Source organism: Thunnus albacares, chromosome 9 (assembly GCF_914725855.1).
Source record: "Thunnus albacares chromosome 9, fThuAlb1.1, whole genome shotgun sequence".
NCBI lineage: Eukaryota > Metazoa > Chordata > Actinopteri > Scombriformes > Scombridae > Thunnus > Thunnus albacares.
This window is the reverse complement of record NC_058114.1, coordinates 11040065-11066413: the sequence shown is the minus strand read 5'-3', so window position 1 is coordinate 11066413 and position 26349 is coordinate 11040065. Positions and strand designations below refer to the sequence as shown.

Below are 26349 nucleotides of genomic sequence, written 5' to 3'. Positions count from 1 at the left end.
AGATTCTCCCTTGGATCCCAGACAAAATAAAAGTTTAAGACCTTGTGTTTATAGAGTAGGTATGAAATATGGCCATGTGAAAATCCACATTTTGCACTTTTTGGTTCAAAGTCATGGATCATAAGCTGGGTTGAACCGAAATTCTCTTGATATTTTTCAAGCATTGTCTGTTGTGAGAATTACTATATGGATTTGATTTGTGCAGGAACCATAAAATGAACAAAAGCCTTTGGATCAAAATGTTTTGTGGGTCCTTTGGTTTTACATTGAGTTTTTTTTTAAATGAAGGCGACACATACAACTTTCTGCACAACCTTTACAGAGCCACAATAAATGCATTTGTAAATTTTAAAATGTTCTTCCACGATATATGAAAATACAGTATTTAAAGTTGGCTTTCCATTAATAAAATAACACTGACGACTAAACTCCAGCCAGACGAACAGCAGTCACCAAAATTTATTGTATCCTGTTTCACAACTGGTATCCACCTCTTCTCGCCAGTCTCCTCTCTGCTCCTATTAACTAATATTTATTTCCATCTTTCACCTTCTTTTGTCAGTCTCCCTTTGCTCTTTTCAACTTCCTCCCTCCCTCCCATTTCCTCTCAGTCTCCCACATCCAACTTCTCTTCTCTTCTTCCAATCCTCCCTTTCCTTCTTTCTTTCTCTGACTTTTTTAACATGTGCAGCTGTTATGCCGCAGACAGACATACACACACTCTGAGACCCCACGAAACCCCGCTTTGACCACTGTTTAATAACCATACAGCACACAGGCCCGTCTACACTGCCTTGATTTGCTCTGACAGCTAATGTGTCCCATGAAATTGACTTGAGATGAATGTGTGTATATGTACATCCACATGTGTGTGTATTAATGTGTGTGTTGGAGAGGGGGGGAGACGGTGAGAGAGAAAGAAAAGATGAGAGCTGAAGAGGAGTGACAGAGAAGGGGGGATGTTATGACGAGGAAGACAGAGGAAGAAAGAGAGCGTGAAAAAGATTAAGAGAGGGGATGAAGATGTGAGGCCAGCGGGGAGAAAAGCAGCTTTATATCTGCTCGGTGAAAATCTGGAGATGTTTAACTGGCCTCACTGTCCTCAGTTCTTTGAGTGGAGCATCCACAGTATTTCATCACAATGATTTTCAAGTCCTCTCCTGTAATTTTTACAGGAGTTGGCTGTGGAGAGACTAGAGAGAGAGAGGTGGAGGGTACAAATGAAAGGCAGAAAGAGCGACAGAGTGACCAAAGTAAAGGGTAATCTGGATGAGTAGCAGAAGGAGGAAGAAGTGGGAATGTAAAGTGCGTGTCTGTGTATTGCTTTCAAATCCTCCAACTGTTTCTTCCTCCTTCAAAAGACGGGTAAAAGGGTGGTTGGTTAAATAAACCATCATTCTACTGGAAGATGAATATTCATCCCATCTAGATAGAGCATCCCAGAGCACGTCGTTGAATGCCTCCCAAATCCAGGGTGCTGATCTGTAGCTGAGCAATTAGAGCAGAGCAGAGTCTACATTTAAAATCCACCCTAACACAAGGTCAGGTACAGGCATCTGGCAACATTAGAAAGACATTCTGGGAAATGCGGGGAATTTGTTAGAGAAGCCAAAAGTACTGAAAGCAGTGAATTATAACGCTCCATCACAAAAAAAGAAAACTTAACATCACAAAGTGAATACTCTGAATGGATCCAAAGGTGGAATTTGCTTCACAGTAGCACCGCAAATATAAATTCTGCAGTGCTAATGCAAGTTAAAGTTACCCTGAGGAGTTTTTGACCACTAGTAGCACAATGGAGCAGTATTTTTATGAGCGGGTCCTCATTTTGTTTGTCTCGTGCCAAAGCTTAACACATAACACATGCATGTGTGAGAATGCAGGGGTATCCCAGTGTTTTCACATAATTTCACTGATTGACAGGTGGCAGTAATATACCACAAAAAGCAGCAAAATGCAGTGAAAAGGAAGCAAGTAATTATCAAAAAATCGGACTTACAGATGTTTTAAGAGAAAGGAAGTGCATTCAACATGTTTGTTAGACCTCTACGATACACATAATGTGTACAAAAGAACCCCACAGGGCACCTTTAATTGTATGACAGTAGATTTTTACTACCAGCAAATATCCAGCAAAGCACATCACACTTAAACATGTAAAAGTTTTTGTTCTCTTGTTACGCCTGATTTTGTCCTGGACATGTTGCTCCTTTACCACATGACCATATCAGAAAGGAACATGTGTTATGCTGTTGAATGTCTGCAAAAGTTTGTTTCCTAGAAGTGAAGCTAATGAAACTTTGGAGGTGGAATTTGTGTCTGTGTAACATTGTAAGCACAGATTAGTGAAGTTATTCCTGATTATGTCATTAAACAGAATTAATGGGAGAAGAATGTGATTGCTTCTCCGCTATAGCAGCTGCTTCAAAACATTTGAGAGAGTAAATAAACTCCTCTACTTGTGTGAATTACACTGCTATTTTAAGACCTGTGTCCATGGCAACTCTGTCTTATTTTGCAATCAGCAGCAGCACCTGGGTAGCTTTAAAAGTGCCTTTTAAAGACAGGAAAGACAGGAGGAAACATAGAAATTGTGGGTGAAGGAGGAAGGTGTTTTTTCTCCCTGCCTCTTGAGTGATACCATGACACCCGTCTCTATGTTTCTTCTCTCATCCATTCTTTTTTCCATTCATCATTCCCCACAGACTTGTTACTAATCTTTTCATTAGGGGTTTAACCATTGCTTTAATCCTCCACTGCTTTCTTTTTCTTCTCTCTCTTGTCTATCTTTATAGGAGACTGCTTTTTCCGTAGCCCCAGCATTATCCCTTGAAACAACTAGCACAGATTACTGTTAAGCCAACGGTGTCCACCCCACCAGTACTCATTTGGTCTTAAAGGTATACTAGCACTTGTATGATAGAGAAACACACTTTTATTCATTTATTCACCAAACTTCTGTTTAAGAATAACCTCATAGATGGAATTTCTCTGTAGACATTCTGAAACTCAGCCGCACTCCTTGTGTCTCTTCTCTGAAACCTGACTGCCTCTTCATTGCTGCCAACAGCTGGACAACTGAGGCAGTACTGAGCAGCTGAGCAATGGATATGGACAGTGGTGAGAGTATGAGAGGAATGAGGCAAAGAAAATTTGTGGAGAACTTGGAGCTCTTCCGATTTTCACACATTCTCAATGGCCAATCTCTGCAGAAAGCAGGCGAGACGGATGATTTGTCAGTTGTGGAAATGTGCAAAAGTTGCGAGGGGAAGCTCTCCGTGTGTTACAGAGGGAAAGCAGCTTTGAATCACACTTAGACCGTCCAAGCAGCGCTTCTTTATAAGTATGTCACAGCCTTAATTCCTTGCTGTCACATTTTCAACTACAGTGTCATTCCATGGCTGTTCAAGTGACAGTAAGTACTTCGCTACTAGGCTTGTAGGTGACATAAGTCCCCAAATTTGTACGTCAAAGTCCAATTTTACCAAAATAAATTTGCATCTGTTTTGAATGTTCAGAGTGAGTCTCTAACCTTTAACCTCACCACTTCAACCCCAACTCTAACCCCTTAACCCTCATCATACCAGCAGCACAAAGGCTAAAAGTGTGTGTGTGTGTGGGTGTGCAGAATGAGATGAGCTTGGTTCAGGCTAAATACAGCTCACTCAGGACAGGGTTTAGGAGTCGTTAAGAGGGCTTATCCAACACACACACACACACACACACACACACACACACACACACACACACACACGCTGGAAGTTTGCACACAAGTAGACATGAACACAACATAGACAGGCAGACAGACACACACAGACACACACTCACACACATACACACCAGAGGCTCATAGTCTCTGGAGGCACACACACATGACAACACGCAGGTTCGCAAATGTGCAAATGTGTCTAATAGTTGTTTTGATGTTGGATGATGGCATCATGATTGTGCCGATGATGACAAAGCATTTCAGAGTGCAGGTTGCCACACTGACTATTTTACCAATGCAAGTTAAAACAGCTGACCTGGTTTCAGCTTGCATTTTAAATCATTAAAGTGATTAAAAATCTCCCAAAACTATTCAAAAAAGTGAAATAAAAACTCATTGATGGGGAAGAAGCTGTTGAAAAGAAGCTGCAGGGTGATTCCTGTGAAGTGTTGTTGCGCACTAGCAGTAACATCCACATTGTGAAACCAACAGGGCTAATGGGAAGTAGCACTAAAATGATTAAGTGATTAATCAACTCATGTATTGACAGAAAAGTAATGGTTAACAGAACTGATTATTGGTTAAGCGTTTAAGTAATTTATTAGGCGACAACACTTACTGTCTACAGCCATGCCAGCAGCTCTGTGAGGCTGTAATTAGGCACAGTGGTGCTTTGAGTTAAATGTTCAGATCAGCATGCTAACATGCTATTTAGCAGGCATAATGTTTTACCATCGTAGTTTATCATGTTAGCAAGCTAACATTTCCTATTTAGGACTAAACACAAATAACAGCTGAGGCTTATGGGAATGTCATTAGGTTTGCAGTTATTTGGCCATAAACCAAAAAACTGAAATTTTTACCTGATGGTGGCTCTAGATGCCTGTTTTCAGCTTTTCCTTCATCCGACTGATGTGAATTTGTAGTGAAGCTTGGAAATGTTACAAGAGATAAAATACGACTCAGGTGTGCTTCCAGCTGGGTTGAGGCTTTTAAAAAGGTCCAAACCTGAATGAAGAGCGTAGAGAACACATCAATAAGACACTGGACTAAATCTCTCAAGACGTCAGTAAAACTGAGTAAATTAAAGTCTTTTGTACAGACATACATGGTTCCCAGAGGATCAATCCTGTCGACTTTGGTGATCTCCTGACTTTTCCTCCACCTCCACCAGGATGTTGACATTTTTGCTTTTTAGTGACATGTCTTGACAACTATTGGATGGATTGCCACGTAATTTGGTGCAGCTAGACATTCATGGCCACCTGCCACCAGCTGGTCAAGGTTTTCACTAACTTTATGAAATATGTCCACAGACATTTATGGTGTCCAGACAATGAAGAATCCTAATGACTTTGTTGATGCTCTGAGTTTTTCCTCTGGTCCCACCATAAATTTAAAATTTGTGGTTTTGAATAAAATATTGCAAAAATTATTGGATGTATTTCAATGAAATGTGTTTCAGACATTAGTGTACCTCTCAGGATCAATATAGTCACTTTTACTGTAGCACCATCATCAGATCAAATGTTTTAATTGTTTAACAATTTGGTTTATAACCAAATACTTGAAATATTCCCATGAGCCTAATTAGTACTCTGTGTTAGTGCTAATAAGTGATTATTAGCATGCCAACATAAACTAAGATGATGAACAAACAATATACCTGCTGTAACATTAGCATTTAACTGAATCAAAGCACTCCTGGATACAACCTCACAGATCCACTAGCATGGCTGTAAACATTTGTAGATTGAAAGATTAGTTGATTTATTGAAATAATAATTGATAATCACCCTAATGGGAAGTTGCATATATATGTGCTGTATATATATTTTCAGTTATTTGGATCATGATGTTATTTCTTAATGGTTATAACATGGGTACCAAAACTTTACAATGATGTACTGTAAAAATGCTAAAAAATGCTTCATGTAGCACAGGTAAAAACTCAGAAATATTTATAAGCCCAGGGCTGCAACTAACGAATATTTTCATTTTTGATTAACCTACTCATTATCTTTTCAATTAATTGATTAATTATTTTGGTCAATAAAACATCAAAACTGTGAAAATGTCCATCACAATTTCCTAGAGTCCACAGTGATGTCATCAAATGTCTTATTTTTTCCAAACAACAGTCCAAAACCCAAAGATATAAACATTTCTGTAATGTAAGACAAGGAAAAGCAGCAGAAATGTAAGAACCTGAAACTTTCTTGGCAATTTTGCATCAATTAAACCTAAATGATTAATGATTTATGATCAAAATAGTTGTTGATTAATATTCTCTTGATGAGCTAATCAATTAATCGTTGCAGCCCTATGCAGGTCTACATTACCTTGTATGTTCAGTAACAAGTATGGAGTATCACTTTGTTTCGCCACATTTTATTTACAGAATAAATAAAGATTTGGAAAGCTGGAGAGACTTCAGCTTTTGGTGTTTGGTTTGGTTCATGTGTATTTCTGTTGCTGTGGTCGTACAGTATGATGACGTCTCCTTCTGTCACAGTGGTTATAGCAGCCATGTTTACTGGTGGTCTTGACTCACCAAGCAGTAACTGTACACACATGCGCACATGCAGACACACATAAACATACATCTCACCAAGTGACGTTGTCTCTGTCCAGTTCAGAAGCCACAAATACAGTGTGTTAAGTCATTTTGCGCCCGGAGGATAATTATGTAAATAAGAGAAAGGATGAGTGTGTGTCTTTCTGCATGGCAGGTTTGCTCTGGTTATGTAATTTGGTCAGTGACCTTTTAACAATATTTTGCTTTTGGTTTCCTTGTAAGTTGCTCCGAACACAGACAGAAGGCGTCAAACGCATGATTTGTCTGTGAAAGATTTATTTCTCTCTCTGTGTTTGTTTTAATCCTCGTCCTCTCCGTTTCTTCCAGAGTGACCAAGTTCTGGTTTGGTGTGAAAACCACAGACGCTGCGCACAGGTAAATACACATACACACACAAACCTGTACTACTATGAGGATGTTGTACTGACTTGCATTCACCCAGGTTTACAGTCATAACTATAACCTAACTCTAAAACCAAGTCTTTGGTGCAAGGTTAAAGACTAGTGATTCAACACTTGTTAGCAGTACTTCCAACTTGGTTTTGTGTGCCAGCAGCCATGGTTGGACTTGTTCATGGGTAATAAGCTGGTGAAGACCAGTGATGGTGGATCATAGGAGAAAGCTTGAACCCATGTGTTATGCTCGTCTGGTGAAGAAGCTGTAGCATTTCCCAGAGCAATAGTAGATGTACCAGTGACAAATAACATAGTGCAAAGGGAAATTGGGCATTTCAAATCTGTGCCAAATGAGGCAGAAATCTGAAATGTCTTAACTGTAAAATAAATTGTTAACCTTATGTGTCTCCAGATATGAATAGATATTGTTTGAAACTTTTGTATCTTACCAGACAGCTCTAGTGTAGCCTTAAACAGCATCTGTATTATACCTTGGCCATGATAAATATTAAAAAGTCACTTTGGATAAAAGCGTTTGCCAAATGACAAAATGTAATGTTTATGATTGGCTGGCACATTATTGCAAAATTGTATAACAGGATACCTCAAATAAATATTTTGGTTAACAGTTTGTACACAAGGTATATTAACATAAATGCACTTAACCACAGAAACAACGTGTTTCTGCTTCACATTGTCCGCTAACTGTCACTGGTGGAGGAAACTAAATCACATGTTGAACTGCAAACAAAAAACAATAAAAAATGGATGATGATTTGTTTTTGCTCGTAGTAAGTGGCAATAGAAGAAGTGTGATAATACACAACAATGTACCTTGATCCTAGAAAGTAATAAACTTGATGCACAATACAAAACAGCCTCTGCCTCAAGAGGCAAAGAGACAGAGTGACAGAGTCCTCAGAGTCTTTCTCTCCCTTCACTTCTCTATGGAATCTTTACACTCACCGCACGACTCCTGTAATAGCAAAGGTTGTGTTTTCAGTTAAAATAATGTCCTCCCCTATATCCCCATTATCCATCCTCCCTGGAGCAGAAATTAGCCCCTGTTTATTCACTTAACACTGCCTGCCAGGAGGCCTCAGTGTGTGTGTGTGTGTGTGTGTGTGTGTGTGTGTGTGTGCGCTAATTCATTGTTTGATTCATGAGTAGTTTCCATACTGATTATTTTTAGCTGCCAGTCTGTCCACTCTGCAGCAGTTCCAGCTTGTTACAGCTTTCTGGTTTTAGACTGCTGGTCCCACCTCAGAGTCACAGTCTGCAGTGGGTGGATAAAACTGAGACTGAAGCAGTTTAATGCAAATGATCATGTTCTAAATCAGAAAGGCTAAAAGCTTGTCAGGGAAAATGTGTTATATACTGTAAAAAAAAAAAAAAATTTACCGTACATACGAAGGAACGCATATTTTAATTTTAAACAAGGAGATTAGAAATACTTTTACGGACTAAAGAATGATGCTGTGCTATTTGCAGGCAAAACACGTCTGTGAAATATCTGTCCACCATGACCTTTTACTTACAGACTTTAACTTACTCAGTATTAATGATGTCTTGAGAGATTCAGTTCAGCGTCTTATTGATGTGTTTTCTGCACTCTTCGTTCAGGTTCAGACCTTTTTAAAAGCTTCATCCCAGCTGGAAGCACACCTGAGTCGTAATTTATTTCTTGCAACATTTCCAAGCTTCGCTACAAATTCACATGACAGTTGGATAAAGGAAAAGCTGAAAACAGGCAGAGTGAGCGTTTTTTTTTTTTTTTTTTTCTCGGCAGCGCATATCTCAGTAGAGTGTGTGTCGAGGTCAGCATGGGTTAATGTCAACAACAGCCAAGAGCACGTCCCGCCCAAAACTACCACCAACAGATTGTTGCAGAGGATACCACACTGAGCGAAACATCAGACATCAGCTTTCAACTATACCTAACCCCCCACTACCTCAAACAAAAACACACAGCTCCTTTGACCTCAACCAAACTTTTCTCTTTCCTTGCTTTCCTTCCTTTGTTTCTATTCCTGATGTTTAGAGTTCAACAAAGAAACAAAGAAAATGAGAAAAGAAAATATTTTCTAGATTAATACTGTGTCTAAACTTTATTACCCTGGCTTCGGGTCTTGCTGTTGTACATGTATGAATACCAGTGTGGCACAATGTTGTAACCGTGGTCCAACAGCAGTCTCAGAGACTGGCCAGTGGGGGCTGGCTCTGCGTAGACCACAATTTTCCTCTCAGACAGCCTGATACTGCACAGACATGCACAGTGTCTCCTCTTGCTTGTTTCAATTGCAAACTTATTAATTCTTACCATTTTACAGTCTGTTGAAAGTGGATACAGTGCAATTTGTAAAAGTCACCACGGAAAGCCAATGAAAATAAATTAGAACAGAAACAAATGTGTCCCAGTCCTCAGCAATAATTGCCAAGATTAATCAAAATAATGAATTACACAGTAGAGGAAGTCCACCACTGTTAATGCTCCCAAGGTGTGAGCGTTTGTTAACACAATATGTTTAGTGCTTGCTGTTTTTTTTATTGATTATGTGCCTTGAGAACATTACACAGCCTACACAGTCCACTTCATTATTGTTTTATAAGGCTATTAGACTAAAGTGCCCTATTCTTCTCGATTCTGTTCTGCATTTGTTCTAGTAAAATATTTGATATAAGAGGGCAAACCACAGAATTAAAGACAGACAGACGAGGGTATGGTTAGAAATGTTCAGATGCTCACAATACTTTTTTTCATAACTTACATTTAGGAATACAAACAGTTTAACCTGACCGATCTTTTGGTTTTTGAAGTTGATACAGATGATGATATTTGAGCATTTAAAAGAATCCAATAATAATATTAGTACTGCAGCTAAAGATTATTTTCATTATCGATTAATAGAAGAAAATGACTATGACTAAACGATTATTCAATTATCAAAAAAGTTGGAGATCAATTTTCACTTGGCTAATTAATCAGCTAATAGTTGCAGCTTTAAATAATATATTGGCAGATTGTCATGTTTTTATATAAACATTTAACAAAAAAGTTATTTTGATGAGGAACCTTAAAGCTATAATATGTAACTATTCTGCATTAAAATGTCTAATAACTAGACCTATGTTATATATTTTGTTGAGTTGTGTACTTACATTATCCCAATTTTCAAACCCAGAGAAGTCTGTAATTTTAATCAAGGTAATGGTCTGTTTCATTTGGTCGCCTGTCAAAGGCGTCATACCCCCTCTACCAAAGAGTATATGTGCACAAGATGCATGCGTTGGCGTTGTGTTTGTCTGCTACAATGGCGTCTACCAAAGAGTATACACCCACAAGATAATACATCGGTGTTGTGGTTGTTCGCCAGAAACTGTAATAAATTGACTTTTATTCAGTTTTAAGCCACATTTTTATGATAAACTTTTTAGATCATGGTTGTTTTTAACTTTTGGAGAGGAGGAGACCTCTGTGGATAATTCGGCTCCTGGTAAAAACATCCTGAACGATGAACACTGTAGTAATCCTATCCTAGAGCAGCTGGTTGTTTAACAATGAAGACAACAACTCCCATGATCCCACGCTACTTCACGACATCATCACACTCCGTCTTTTCCTATTGTTTTGATTGAGAGAACCCATAGCGGCTGAAATTACATACTGTGCATTTAAATGTATTTTTTCTTAAGAATTGTGACAAATGTGTAATGAGCAGAGTATTTTACAGTAAAAAAATGTAATGTAATGTAACAATCGCACTATCTATAAATTCCTTTAAAGTAGGAATGCTGGACTTTTGTCCTTCTGGAAGTAAGAGTAAAGGGGGGCGCTCGGCTGTCATTGCCTGACACAGGAATGTAACACGCTCTCATGCGCACCCCGAATGACAGCCACACAGAGAGGTTTTGATGGTCCACCAGCCCAAAAATGTATTTTTGATGGCCCACCGGGGTTTGTCCCAGTATGTCTGATGGCCAGTAGTTACACCACTGGCTGTAATCTATTGTTGTGGCTAAACTGTTTTGAGCGTGACACAATCCCCATGAATTGACTCGTTTCATTATAAGAATTTGATCCATTTAGTCCGATAACATTTGGAAAGTCTAGGAGAACCGCACAATTAACGGCCAAATGGCCAGCGCGGGAATGTTGCGCCTGACACGAGATTTAAAAACTCTGTGTACTATGAAATACAGAGAGATTTATCAGGCGGTGATAGACTTAATCAGTGTTGAGTGAACTCGTTTGGCTTGAATATAACGGATGTTCATTTATATGTAGAAGTTCCGCACTGCAAGTTTAAACATATCTTTACTAATTCTGTACAACAAATTTTTTGTCACTTATTAGCTGACAAACCCATTGATACTGCTGATATCTGCCAATTTACTGGTCAGTCTCTAATAAAGAGAAGCCAATGGCTAACGTGTCAGGAACTGTCAGGAACTACCTGATCACCATTTTGATGGTGACATTTGATGCCAGTTTTCAGTACTTGAGTTTTCGATAATCTGTGCCACAGACGCATTTCATTTGGTACCAAAACAGTATTGAGGTTCAATATCCAGCTCTAGTTTTAGCATTTTCTGTAGTACAGTAAAAAAGAGAGAATGAGGGATTAGAAGGAGTAGAGTCCCCTGGTCATTAGCTGTTGATCTGTTGAAGGAAAAACACTCCTCTGCACAGTGTGATGTTTTAACTTTTTCTCTGGGGAGCCACATTTTTCTTATGTTTATAAAACCAATTTTAGAGCTATTAGTAAGGCAAATCTAACAAAATGTGACTTGGTCTCAACCTACATTCCACTGCAGGATCTCATAAAGCCTTTTGGCAGTGTAACATGCTCAATAACGTTTGACAGAGAGTTTTACAGAATAATTTGGGGACTCATATTAGCTTTCCCTCAACTCCTTTTTTGGTCATGATCCAGACTTTGAGCAATGTTGATCTATATTTTTCTCACTGAGTTGTAACATGCGTAACACATCGTCACACACCCACCCACACACACACACACAAAATGGTGTGCTGAGAAACTAAAGGATTACTTTAATTTTCCCATGTCATCTATTTCAAATAGGATGCTTTGACTGTTTTTTTCATAACAAAAAGTCACAAAAAACAAGCAAGTTATTTGAAATTTTATGCATTTTCTTCGAATCATCCTCAGTTTCGGAGCCCTGGCAGCATTTGTTTAAAAAATATTTGACTGCTATAAACAAAATTGCAAGACTTCCTGACAGATAGGAGACAATTATTTATAAATGAAGAATGCTTAAGAATAAAAAAAAAAACACATTTCTCTAAGGTCACTCCTCCTGTGAGTGTAGTGCCTTTTACAGGATAAGAGAAAAAGGGAGGAAAAAACAGATAAAGGTAAGCAGCGTCTCATTGACTGTGCTTTTTTATCTGTTCCTTTGTTACATCAATACCCAGGATCTTACTATTGAAGACACACACACACACCAGGCAGATGTTGTACTAACACATATGGTTTGTGTCACATCATCAGTGGACTTTCTCATGGAAACACACATGGGAGTTGACTAAAACTACAGCCCTCACTCAAATCTTCCATCTGTCCATATCCTCCTTCTTTTATCTCTTTCTCTCTCTCACACACACTCACAGATCACACACACACACACACACACACGCGCAGTTGTAGTAGTAATGTGTACCAGGTGTGTGAGGCAGCGGGATGTCCACTAACAAACAGGTCTGATGCAGAACAACGGCGCAGAGGTATCAAGTCACGGTTACTCTTTCATTCCTCATAACTTAGTTTTAAGAAGTTCAAATTACTTGTAATACCAGCTGGATCGGTTCTGCATGTTTACTGTCCTTCGATTTGTAATTTGTATATTTCACTTTATACTTATAACTCAAACTGTACCCTCTCACATTTGAATTATATTTTAATTACATGTGAATCAGTCTTCCCCGACAGGATTCCTTTCAAAATATAAAACATGAGAAGCTGCCACAAGAAGCACCACTACTCTTTTATTCATGCAACTTATAAGAGGTTCTTTGATGCCAACATAGAGGACAGGGGTGGTTCTTATTTTACCCCACTACCCTATTTAACCCTCTCTATAAATATCTCTATAAAAATGTCCACATATTTTTCTGAAGAAAAATATTCATCCATCAATTTTAAGTCATTTAGGGTTGTGAATGTCACTGTGTCTCAGCCACATAATCCACCTCCTCTTGGGGGTTTCTAAAGCTTTCCCAGTCTCCTCGCAGTTGGACGTGCCCAAAAAACCTCCAGAGGAAAGCTGCCTAATCCTTACAAGGCAAAGGAGCAGCAATTCCTTTGTGATGGCAGGGTTTTCCTTAACTTTTTTCTAATGGTGAAGACCCACTGGAAGCGAATGAATTGCACATTGTCGCCTCTGCTACTTCTCACTTCTCACTATGGCACTGGCTGGCAAGCACGTAGAGATATTTTTGTCACAGTGTCAACAAGTTTTTAGATTGTAAGTAGGGATGGGTATCGTTAGGATTTTATTCAATACCAATACTGCTTATTGAAACTGATACTTATCGATACTCTTATTGATAATACTCTCCATAATTTGGTGCAAAAAATAAAGATGTGACATGAAAAAATGTGAAAAGATTCAAAATTTACTCATTTACGAACATAACAGTTAAATTAGAAATACTTAAAACCAATGCTGTGTTCTGAGTTAATAACTACACTTATTTATATGACGATTAGGGCTGTAGTCAATCAAAGAAAATCTTGGCTGACTGAAACTCTATCTACTCTTCAACCAACGGATTGTTCGATGGGGAAAAAAGTGATATTCACGTGATATAGTAAACAAGCTAAGTTAGCCCTCCAAGCTAGTGCATATTACCTACTTAGCAGGTGATATCATGGTGATAGCTAGTGTTGGCAACACTTTTTTGCTGACACTTTTTTTTTTGCTGACAATGAATTAACGTTACATAGATACCGATAGCAGCACCATTCACTGTCACCTGCCCAGGAGCTTATAACTATTTTGGTACTGACCAGTCAGGAATCAGTGCCAATTTAGTACCGGTTCTTGATACCCATCCCTACCTGTAAGCATTTCTTAGCAACCATTATGTAAGTAAGCAACTTGCTGCTCTCTCCTACAGTTTGCGCTACTTCTTTGTCCTTGTCCTTGTAATCTGGTGTAAAAGTGGAATTCCCGCAATGGCATAAATTATTTTCTCCTCTACGGACATCTTCTCATAGATTTCTGGTCCACCATTAATCCACTTTATCAGTTTCACTGCATCACTTCCAGGAGAATGTCACTCTCATTTGCATAAAGTTCACATTTTTTAACTTTCGACCTTCGACCCTTTTTTTTGTGCTGCCGGTCAGACCTGCATCATGTGGAATCCACAATGCCTTGTGAAGAGATTCGCTTGTGTACCAAAGAAAATGAATGAGGGTGAAGTTTGTGTTGCATCATGCTGCATTCAGCACCCAGCAAAGGAAACTCATCACAGTCTCCTTTATGGTAATTTTGGTCAATGCCAAGGATTAACCAGATGGCTTAGAGCAGGGCTTTTCAAAGTCTGGACCTGAGTTCGCATCTGGACCGAATTACAAGTCAGTCCGGACCCAGCCCATACCTAGTGTTATGAATACAATGCATTATGGAGTGTAACGTTTTCTATGTTGAAACAAATTTTCTAATGACCAATAAGTTGTTAGTGACGTTGAATATACAGTGTAGCTGCAGATCTTTCACAGCAGTCCTGTCCCCAGATAAATGTGGTTTTAATGTGGCTTATTTCCCTATTGTTGACATTGTTGTCATGGTGACGTTAACTGCTGGAGAGAGTGTTGTTGTTGCTGACTTCACGCATTAACGTCACACCGGAGAATTTGCTATCAGCTCCTAAATTGCAGACACAGAATGTGTCTCCTTTTATCTAGCACACAATTTCAACAACTAGTGTAAATGTAGTTGTAAGCAGGGTCGGACTGGCCATTGCGAGCAATCTCAGTTGGCCGGTCACTCTTTGGTCTGCTTGAGCAGCCCGTTATACAAAAACAAGAGCGAGAGAGATGTGTCGTCGGCCCACTTTGATTATGCACCAACCCCCCCCTTTGAGTTAAAAGTTTGAGAACCCCTGGCATAGATCTACTGGAAAATCTAGAGCTTTGCCTCAACCATGTGTTCACCACAAAAAAATCTGGTACAATGCTTACATCACTACAGACACTGCATCAACCACCCTGTCACGCTTTACAGTCCTGAGTCTCACCTCTATTGCGCTGCTCTCAGCTGAAAATTGTGCGTTGGTTTGAAATGAAATCAGCACTCACAATGTTGTGATCAATAGGTAGGAAGAAATGGACGAGGAGGAATCACTTGGAAAGAGCTTCAGCAATCAGGCAGTCATCTCTCTGTGCTATTCTGAACCCCCTCCTCTGTCTCCCCCTTAGACTTTAACAGCGCTCATTATCATTTCACTTGCACAACCCAATACAACAGCTGCAAACAACAGCTTATATAAGCTTGCACATCTTCTGCTGGCATCATTTGAACTCTGCTTCTTTCTTCTACTTTTCCCACAGTCATCTCTATTCCTTTTGCTATTAACACTTGTCCACAAGTTTAATATGATATCTGGTTGAGATATGTTACATTTACTGGGCCATAAGTGCCAGTTCTGTCAAAATATTGTCAGAAATGCCAGCTTATGCTCCCACAGCAAAGGAATACACCAGGTATTAAAGTCTGATAAATGAATAGAACCAGCTAATCTGGTAAACTTCAGCATGTTTTTAATAACCTGCGGTATGTTAAGTATTTTGACCTCAGCCTGCCACCAACACATCCATTTCTTCATGGTCCATACTTCCGTCTTTTCTCTGTCCAAAAATCTTTAACACAGACCAGACAATTTAGCATCCTTCAGTAGCTGTGTTCTCTATTTTAGACAGAGAGGAAGCACAAGAAGTAATTGATTAGTGGAAACGCAGAGAGAGAGAAAGCTGGGATAGGATTCAGTCGTAGGCAAGTGTGGGTGCGTGTGGTTCGAGAGGTGAAGAAGTTAACCACTGAACTATCTTGAGGCATTTGTCTTTTTTTTACTGTCTTTCCAATCTCTCTTTCCTTTCCTCTATTCTCTTTCCTGCTGCCTTTCCACTCCTTCCACAAGCTGCCGACATAAGTTAACTCTGGTTGTGTTGCATGTTTTTCCAAAGGCTTGGCTAAACTCTAACCTGCTTTTCAAAGGGATTTTTGGAATTTGTTCCGCTACTTTTCACTCAATTACCACAAAGCCTGAAGTGTGTGTGTGTATGTGTGTGTGTGTGTGTGTGAGAGAGAGTGTATGCATGAACATATGCATGTGTGTATGCATATTTGAAATATAAAACAAAGATGCTTGTACCATCTGAAAAACTCTGTAAAATTTCATTTATTGTATGAGTTCAAGTGCAATTAATTCACACCATAAACAATTATAATTAAGATTACCATGAATAGAATATATAGTATTCTGAAGAAAATCAAGAAAGTGTCCCTGGGCAAGATACTGAACCCCAAATTGCTCCTGATGGCTGTGTGAGTGTGTGTGTGAATGGTTGGGTGACATTTGGATAAAAAAAAAAGCGCTCTATCACTCCTGCTGAGCAGGTTGGCACCTTGCATGGCAGCCTCTGCCATCAGTGTAAGAATTTGTGTGTGAATGTTGGCATGTGTTGTAAAGCGTTTTGAGTGGTCGGTAGACTAGAAAAGCGCTGTATAAATGCAGTCCATTTACCTTTTATATTAAATAAGCTGTGGTTTCAATCACAGTCACTCTGTTGTTAAAAAGCCTGCAGTTAGATACAGTATTTTCACCCAGGAGATTAAGGCCTATAGTTACTGTTATTATCACAGTATTTCAGTTTCACACTTGTAAGTTAGTTGTTTGGAGGGCTTCATACTTTCCCCACCACACCCTCAACTTCAAATCAGTAGAGACCTGTAAGTACAATCACAAAAAACTGTCAGTCTGTATCAATCTATAAACTGCATGTTACATTGTGGACCACCCGGTCAGATTTTGCAGGAAATCTTCTGGATTGCTTTGCAGAATAAAACATGAAGATGATGCTAACAGAGCTTCCAGGTTCTCAGAGTGGCTGATGATGGGAAGAAAGAAAAGCCAAACCAAGGAATCTTTTACAGAATAAGAAAACATTGTTCATACCTGTTGCTGTGTTGCAACAGAACAAGTTTTTAAAATGTAGTCTTACCTTTAAGAGACATAAGTTGATAGTCTGATCGTAATTGAGCCAAAATGATTTCATTACACACTAAGGCATTGTAATTAATTCATACAATTTAAAGTGAAAGCTGGCATCGAAGGTCTGGTCAGATTTATAATCCTGTTTAGTCATTCTTTGATCAGATAGCTCCTAATTTATTTACACTATATTAACATTTTTAATATTTAGTTATATTTAATAATATAGAAAAACATATTTATGTTTGTCAAAGTAAGGTATCGAAAAAAAGTATTATTTTTGTACCAAAACTCATATATACTGTAATACTTCACATACTGTATGTGGAAAATATAAAATAAACCCTGAATAACTGATGACAAAGTGAAAACATAAATTAACATAAATAGTCTTTCACATTGCACCCACTGAACTAGTGACCGTGTGTATGGAGAGTGAGCACATCTGGTCTGTGGCTGTCTGTCTCTCTCTACCAACTTCTCTCTGGACCTGTTTCACTGTTTGTCTTTCATCTCCTCTCTCCTTTTCAACTGACACTCACTCCTTTCCCCCCTCCATCCTCTCCGAAACCACATCTCTCCTCCCTTCCCTCTCTCGTTTCCTCTCCTCCCTCTCACTGAGTGTGGCTGTCATCCCTCTATCGTGGCAGGTGAGGCCATTAAACAGCAGGAGAGCAGGAGGGTTGAGAGACAAGGTGTGTGTTTGTGTGTATGTGTGTGTGTGATTAATTATTATACAGATACCAGAGGAGATCCTATGCAAACTGTGCACACATTCAGACGCAGGCAGAGTGATTAATCTCAGCTCTGTTGTTACAGTGTTTTGGTGTGTTAAACAGTAACATCTCTAACCTCTGACCTGTGCTGTGTCTACTGCACATAACTCATCATGTCGCCTTCAGGGCCAAAAGTGTCCGTTTGTCTCTCAGCCCCTCTTATACAAACACGGTGCATGTACTGTAAAGTGATTTACAACATGCAAGTGATATTTGAGAGTGTAAGGTGTATGCTGCATACATACCAAGAGTGTTTTCACTCAAATCCATTAGCCTTGTCCTCCCCCTCTCTCCCCTCCCTCCCATTTCTCTCCCTACTGTACGACTGACCATCTACAATAGTGGTGGAAGAGGAATTCAGATTCTTCACCTTAGTAAAATACCACAATGGAAAAGTACTGCATTACAAGTAGAAGTGTTTCATTTAAGATGTTAGTGAAAGCTGCAATAACCAAATTTTTGTTAGATTACCAGTGGAAGAAATGTGGAATGTAAAAGTTGTCGCTCATATGTCACCCTCAGTTTTACAGATCATTTTAGCATCTTTCAGCTCATTGTTTTGGTTTTACGGCCCGTAAGTTTACCATATTTCAATTCAATTCAACACAACTTTGTTTATCCATGTATGCTTTCACTCTGTGTCGTTGTTCTCATCAGTGGTGTTTCCAAAAGCAGCAGACAGTGGTTTTCAGAGAAAAAGCTCTGATAAACCCACTATATGAATGAACAGGGTCAGTGACTAGCTAGACAACATAGTGGAGAGTAAACACTGGACTTAGATTAACTCGGTGTCCAGAAACAGGGCTCTATTTAAATATGGATGTGGTTCATTAGTTGCTGGACGTGTAAATACAAAAACGACGGTAACATGACATAGTGATAATATGTCTTGCCCTACGTGCACTGCCCCCACATGGCCAAAAAGCAAAAATAGCCATTACGAATATATATTATGAATAACCCCTCTATGTGTTACTATATATTATTTCATTATTGTATTATTATTACTGAAACATTAACCTGTAAGCAGCCTTTTACTGCTGATCAAGGTGTAGCTGTAATTTTAACTACTTCATATAGTGTTGGGTAGTTTAATCAGTAACAATGCATTGCATTTAATAAACTGATAATGTATTTTGCATGTCAATTTTCTATAGCTGTCATAGGTTCTGTGTTACTACCAGCACAGAACCTAAGTGAGAGAAGGCATTTGAGGCAGAGATTAGTGATGAACATACCTGAGAAACTAGGACACTGTTGTCATTGAGCCCTTCTGAGGTTTCGTGAGCAACAGTAACCAATGAAACATGGGTGAGGGGGAGATGCCCACTTGAAAACCCAGAGAAGCCTTTGGGTAGACTTTGCTCCAGGGAAGGAGCATGCCAAAGAAGGACATAAATTACTTTTTATGAGTATTATTTTTTGCCAAAAGCATCAACAAGCACATCCAAGAGGGCAACATTTCAAACTGGTCAAGCAGAGAATGCGTGCTGTATTTTAAAATACACCAGGCTTTGTTTTCAATTCTAATGAAGTACAGCTACAGTAAAGACAGTATTCCTATGTTTCCAACTTAAGATGCCCACACCAATTACATTTATATGTCAACACAGTCCTGTTAGCACAGTTTAGTTCCTTATAAATAATTTTCTGAATATTGGAGCTTACACCAAAGCCATTTAACCCAGAGACGACTCCTGAATTAGTAAAGACCCAATAATGAATGTCAGTGAGAATGGATGTGTTTGCCTTAGAGGAGCAAAGAGGAGGAGGAGGAGGAGGAGGAGAGGCAGAGAGATTAAGGGAGCTGTGATTGGAGCTGAGGCAAGAAAAGGAGGCAGAGAGGTGAGATGAGAGGTGAAGGAGGAGGAGAGGAGGAGTGATAGGGTGAAGACAGGAGACAAAAAGAACAGAGGATTAGAGAAAGGGATGGAAGGGGGAGAAAGGAATAGGGGAGGGTGAAGGACGAGATGGAGAGGAATGAAAAATTAAACATGTCTGTAACTGATCAAAGCGGCAGCAAAAGACGAGAGGGGGGAGTAAAGGGTGGGCTGGGTTTGGATGCAAGATGGAGTGGAGGGGGTGTAAAAAAAAAAAAGACAATATGTTGGTTTGTGTGTGTGTGTGTGTGTGTGTGTGTGTGTGTGTGTGTGTGTGTGTGTATGTGTGTAAGGTGTTTTTGGGCAGATTTTGACAACCTTAAGCCCAGCACAGCACGTGGTCAAATGAAGAGACCCATGGGAGCTCCTTGAAGAAACACATCACACTTCAGGATCTAGTTACAGTACTGTGTGTGTGTGTATGTGTGTGTGTGTGTCTTATATTATCTCTGTGTCTCCTCATACTCTTTCAGGAATGCACCAGAAACTAGCAGTAGAAAAAAAAAAGGGAAAATAACTTAAAGTGATACTTCTCTCGAAACTTATCTTTTGTGGAAGGAAACATAGGCCTCAAATGTGGCTATAAAAAGTTTCTAGTTTGCTTCCTGATGGAGTTAAAAGGATGCGGTCAGCTTGGATTGATTACAGTTATAATGTATTCCAGTGTGACAAATTTCATGGCTAGACAAATATCAAATTGTTAAAAAAAGTGCAACACATCGCATCATTTCTGTTCATATATATCATAAGGGTGTACCAAACAATCATATCTTTGCCAAAATATTCATGTTGATAAGTGGAAGAGCAGCAGATGGGCAGTCTCACATGCATGTAGTGGTGGTTTTAAATGCCACTTAGACTGGTTGTGATGCCTAAAGGGCAGCACATACACATTGAAGTGTCAACCCACAATCAGCTCTTCTCAAAAGCAACAATTATATGACATTTGCTCCCCCAAACCTGTGCAATGACTACTTCTTCTGTCTGTATGGTGTGTCTGGTATATACTATGTCAAATGATGTGATGTGTCTTGCACTTCAGCTTTGACTTCTAACTTTAGTCATAAATTAGCATCATCCACTAAGAATTTGCTGATCAAAATATGCATGAAACTGCTGCTTGATCTTCTACACTGTCATCAGAAAGTTTATAACATATGACAACAACAGGGGCAGTTCATGAATAAAAAAATATGTGACTAACTGGTCTCTCACGGTGTGCGAACTCACGCTCACAAACTCAACTGAGCTTTGCCTGAGGATTGAGGCACTAAGCTTTGTAATAGGCCATATTTTGGTAAAAATGTGAATGTTTGGAACACAGCGAACATAGAGATGGACAGCAGAGACGGGGGTTGGTTGTTTTTCTGGTTTTGATTTTTATGATGTCAGTTTTGAAATCCCTGCATGAATCTAAGCTGACCACAACCTTTGTTTTCTGTGGAGAAGCAAACTGCAACCTTTTTTGCAGCCACATTTGAAATGTACACGGCAAGAGTGGCAACTGTACTACTCGAAAGATAGATTTGAAGTATTGCCTTAAGCTAAACTAAATTTATTTGTAATTTAAGTGAAATTAACCAACTGTACAACATTAAACAGCTGTCACGCTTCATGCTGAGACCCCAATTTATATCCCACAAGTTGTAAAATCAGGCATATGTGGCTTCAACTGGCTTTGGTTTGTTGATTTTGTATGAACCCTAGTTACAAGTCACTATTTTGTGTTCATTTTATACATTAAATTAAAGTTTACATGGTCCAAAATGCAGTGACCAGTGCAGTGAAGTGAAGTGTGATGATAACCCTAAAAGCCCACAGTTGTCATTTGTAAAAAAGCAAATGCGCCTATTTAAAACAGCTGAGATTGTTTCCATCCAACAGTAGCCATTTATTTTTATAAGCAGAGTTTTTATGCCTCTTTGTCAGTTCTGTTTGTTCCCCTGGAATCAGTGTGATGGAATAAATTGGAGAAATGATTGAAGCCAGGCACACTGGGGAGCTGAGGGAGACAGACGGACAGACAGAGAGAGAGAGAGAGAGAGAGAGAGAGAGGAGGGGGCGAAGGTTGGGGGGGTGAAACCGCAGTTTTTATGTGTTGTCTGGTTTTAATTTGGTAAGAGCCATCATTCACCAGTTCACTGAGGTGGCAAACCAGATGAGTGTGTGTGTGTGTGTGGGTGTGCTTTAAAAATGTGGGTTTCCTTCTGTGTTCTCTACCTGCTTAAACACTGAGCTATGTTTTTGCAAATTCTAAAACCTCTGCCACTTTATTTATTCTTGCCCCGCGTTGTTTTATATTCCATGTATTTTGTTAAACCTTGGCTTACTTTTAAAGGTGGTGATGTACAAACTTTGTCCTCTACTAATTTCATCATGTGTAATATGAAACAGTCAGTGTAAATTGCAAAATACTTCCTTGATTGTTCTCAAAACCTCATTTGTTTATTTCTATCCATTTTTTTCACATTTAGTGCCTTCAGCCATGCAAAGAACTGTGGGAAACCAGGAAGATGCTTTCTCCAAAGTCTTGTGAGGTAAGATAGAGAGTGCATAGTTTGTCTGTGTGTTTGTGTAAGTCACAGTGTCACCTCTGCACTAGAAACTTGCTTTTATTGGCATAACGAGAGAGTTTTTTTGTGTCTTTGTGCGCCATGAATTAACATTCTTGCGTGTGTTTATGCAAGGTTTTGTTTGAGTGTTATGAATAACATATTTGTGAGCTTTTGAATATATACATGTGAGAGCGTGCACCAGTTTTGTGTGTATTTTGTACGTGTTTGTGTGTGGCCCCTAAATGATTATTTGCAGAGCCAGTCACTGTGGTTTTCAGATAGATTAGTTTTTCATCACAATAGCTGAAGCATGTTACTGGCTGGATGGCTGACTGGCTGGCTGGTTAGGAACACAGGGTAATTCAGAGCTATTAACTAAAGCTTGTGTTTACATTTTGCTGATCTGCAGCCATGTGCTCAGACACACACACATATACACACAAATACACACACAGTTGTGTACACATGTACTCCTTTTCAGACCAAATCTCAAGGGTTGCCTTCAAAGACTCAGTAGGAGTTAACCAAAGGAAACACTTTCACCTCTGCTGTGTGTTTTCCTGCCCCCATGTGTGTATTTGTGTGTATTGTAATAATAACTTCCCTCCCCTCACTTCACCTCTCTCCTCTCCCTCTTTCTCTCATTTATGTACTCTCCCTCCATCAGAAGCAGACAGAGTGTGTGACGAGCAGGGAGTTTCTGGCCTCGCTGAGGTCATCCAGACAGGGTGACTGCCCTCCGCCTCAGCGAGCGACCGGATTCGCTGCAGCCTGCGTGGAGAGCTGCTCGTCAGACCCACATTGTCCATCCCCCAGGAAGTGCTGCTCCAACGGCTGTGGACACACTTGCCAAGCCCCAGCCAATCTATATAAAGGTAAATGTAACTCTTGGGCAGCTGGTTGGCGCTTGTTTGCAAAATCCTGAGGGTTTTAAGTGAGAACATATTTAACCCTTACATACTGTTCATATTCTGACTCTACACAGTATCCTCTCATGATTAGTCTCTATACCAAACTTCCACAAATCTATTTTTCATTCATAAATACCTTGTCAGTCATTAATAAATGAGTGATTAATCCTTAATGAAGCTTTCAGAGAGCTGAGAGAATATTATTAAGATTTTACACAATAGGTTTATGGTGAAAAAACATCGACAATCACACTATGTTATGGTTGAATGTTACTGTATCTGATTTTTGACTTTTAATATAAAACTAATAAGTATCAAATGTGTATTAGCTGCACAAAATAAAGTTGAAATAAATAAAATTTAAAAAATCAATTTTTGGTGTATTTCAGGTCATTTCAGGAAAAGTCATAAAATTTCAGGCTAAAGAATGATGTTTAGGTGTTTTTACTGCTCTCAAATGTACAAATGGGGGACCTGAACAGTAAGGGTTAAAGAAATAATTGTTTTTGATTGCATCAGGCTCTGGGCTTCTTAGTAGAGTTGATGTTGATAAAGGAATTCTATTGGTTGATCAGTCTAATGCTTGCACACATTCCAACTAATAATATTTTTTCTATTAGGTGTGCTTTAATCAGGCTTTTTTTTATTTTAGAAACAAGCTCTGTTAGCTGATATGCTACCACCCATTCTTGTTACTCGCAGCACTGTACACGTTTTTAGATGTTTGTACAGGAGGGATGTACTTCCAATTTTTAATGACATCTGGCACTTGTTCCTGTGGTGTTTAAATACATTTATGGTGAGTTGCTTTTGGTCAAAAGTGTCTGCCAAATAAATGAAATGTAATTTAATGTGATAAAGATCCCTAAATACTGCCTGCTTGACTGCGTCTGAAGTCCCAGAGGGTCCCAATTTGGTTAACAGCTCCATCTCAAGTCTGTGTGAGGTCTAGACAGGAACATGAACTGCCTCAGATGCCTTTGTGGTGAAGATTGGACCACCATCATAATTAAACAAAAAGAAAACTGAGTGGCATTGATATTTTTACTTCACCAAAGTTGGGATTTGCAAATTTCAGGATGACAGCCCTCTTTCCGGGTACTATGATATATACCATCCATTAGACGTGTATTTAATATATGATATATGGGACCAGAAATGTAGTCAGCTGCAAGACAAAGTACCTTACTGTCAAGTGTGTCAGAGCCCACTGAGCCATGTTCAGGAAGGGTATTCAACAACTTCCATACTTCACTCTCTGTTAAATTGAAATATACAACTTTTACTAAGCATTGCATTTTTTCTTATAACTTCAATAGTATTGGAATCAATGCTGCCCATATTCTACCTTAGTGCATTGACCCTGTTTACAAAAAAAAAAATCATTAAAATAATTGTCTATATCAAATGGTTTGGTTAAAAACCTGCCATCTGATTCCACAAAAGAAAGGCTTCCAGTTTCCTTTATCATTATTTCATTTGAGGTTCTCCAGAGTTCTTTACCGTCTTGTTTTATGGCATTTATTCTTTTTTATAATATTCCTTTTTCTTTTTTTTTACTCAGTTTTGTCACCTGGTTTCTCAATTGACAATATTTTAGTGTGTCTTCCACAGAACCTGACTTTGCTACTGTAGATTTGGCTTCATCTCTCTTTTTCATGAGATCTTTCAAACACTCGGTCAACCATAGCGCCGGTCTGGATTTGACAGTACTCTTCTTCATGGGAACATGTTTGTCAAACACTCCAGATGTTCATAAAAATATCTGAAGAAGCCTCTCTCCTGAGTAGCATACACATCAACCCAGTTTATATTTCTGACATCTTCCAAAAAACATTCAGAAATGAATTTCTTGTACATTCTTTTGTGTATAATTTCAACCCCACATTTAGGGATCTTGGTTTTCCTGGTAATTGCTATCATGTTATGGTCACTGAACCCCACAGAGAGACCAGTTTAGTGCAGTGCTAAGGAGTATTTATGGTCAATGCATGTAGCAGATGCATGGCCAGCACTGTTGGTAAAGACTCTGGTCGGTTGAGAAAGCATCTGTGATAGGTTACAAGCGTTAACCAATGACATCATTTTCTTTTTCATTGGGCATTGACTTGCAAGCCAGTCGATATTCATGTCCCCTACTAAGAAAATTTCACCATACACATCTGCAGCTCTGTCAGTTGGCTCACATAAGTCATTCAGATACTGAGTGAGTATCAGTTCAAGGAGGCCAGTAGAAACAATCTATCACTATTGGCTTCAGGTGAGGCAGATGTACTCTAACCCACAACGATTCTAAGTTGCAGGAAAATTATTTTTGGTATATATTGCTACTCCACCACCATGTGTATTTCTGTCTCTCCTGAAAATCAGAGGGGGTCTCAGACACAGCCAAGATGTGGATGGTGTTATGCTGAGTAAGACAGTTCATGTACCTTATTTCTGACTCTGCAGATATTCAGATGAGCCATCATAAGGCCCTTTGTTGGAGATGTTAACATGCTGAATTTCATGATTTGAAATATGTCTTTACATTTATGAGGTTGTAACAAAATATGGTGACATTCAGCGGTTTAAAAGAAATCATGTAAAGTAATAGAGAATAAGATTGTTTGTTAGTCATTGTCAGTGTGGTTATCTCCAAATTATCCATCAGCAGTAGAGATAGTACATGGAATAATCCTGCCTCCATGATCCATTAGTCCGCGCAGGTCATTCATTCATCAAACTCATCCACTTTGTTGATGTCCCTGATAATGAGGACTTTCGCTGTCTCTGGTGTCGATCCATTCAACTTAATGAATATGTTGCAACGTGTGGTCCAAGTCGCCTGGATCTTGTTTTGCTTTCTTAATATGCGTGTTCTTCTTTGTGAGGTGTTCAATGATGTACACGTCGGCCCCCTTTAGTTTCCTTCCTTGTTGAGTAGCACATATTTTTTCTTTCTGTTGGTGAAGTCAAAAGATCATATGTATAATTCGTTTTTATGAATATAAAGGTGTTTTAAACATCCTATCGGTCCTAAGGCTTCTCCATGTGCCATCTATACCACCCATTATTAAAACAGCTTTTTTTCTCTTGCTCTTGCAGGCGTTCCCCTGAAGCCTCGTAGAGAGATGAGCTTCGTGGAAGATTCGGAGGGTCATGTGAAGGTGCTGTGGGTGTCAAAGTTCAATGTCAGTGTGGAGCCGGTCGTTTACATGCTCCAGTCCCGCTGGAACATAGGCATTCACCCCAGTGAAGATCATGCCTCTCTGTGGACCACCGTTGCCATGGTAACTAACCTGCAGCCTCTCACCTTTCA

At 39.2% G+C, this 26349-nt stretch overlaps 1 protein-coding gene across 1 annotated transcript in view; it reads left to right on the top strand.

The window, feature by feature from the left end:
• anos1b (anosmin 1b) overlaps positions 1–26349 on the top strand; it is a 53439-nt gene that overhangs the window by 6179 nt on the left and 20911 nt on the right. Inside the window, exons 2-5 of the mRNA XM_044362623.1 lie at positions 6615–6662; positions 22057–22119; positions 22805–23012; positions 26136–26320. Coding sequence (XP_044218558.1) covers positions 6615–6662; positions 22057–22119; positions 22805–23012; positions 26136–26320 — 504 coding nt within the window. The remainder of the gene's footprint in view (positions 1–6614; positions 6663–22056; positions 22120–22804; positions 23013–26135; positions 26321–26349) is intronic.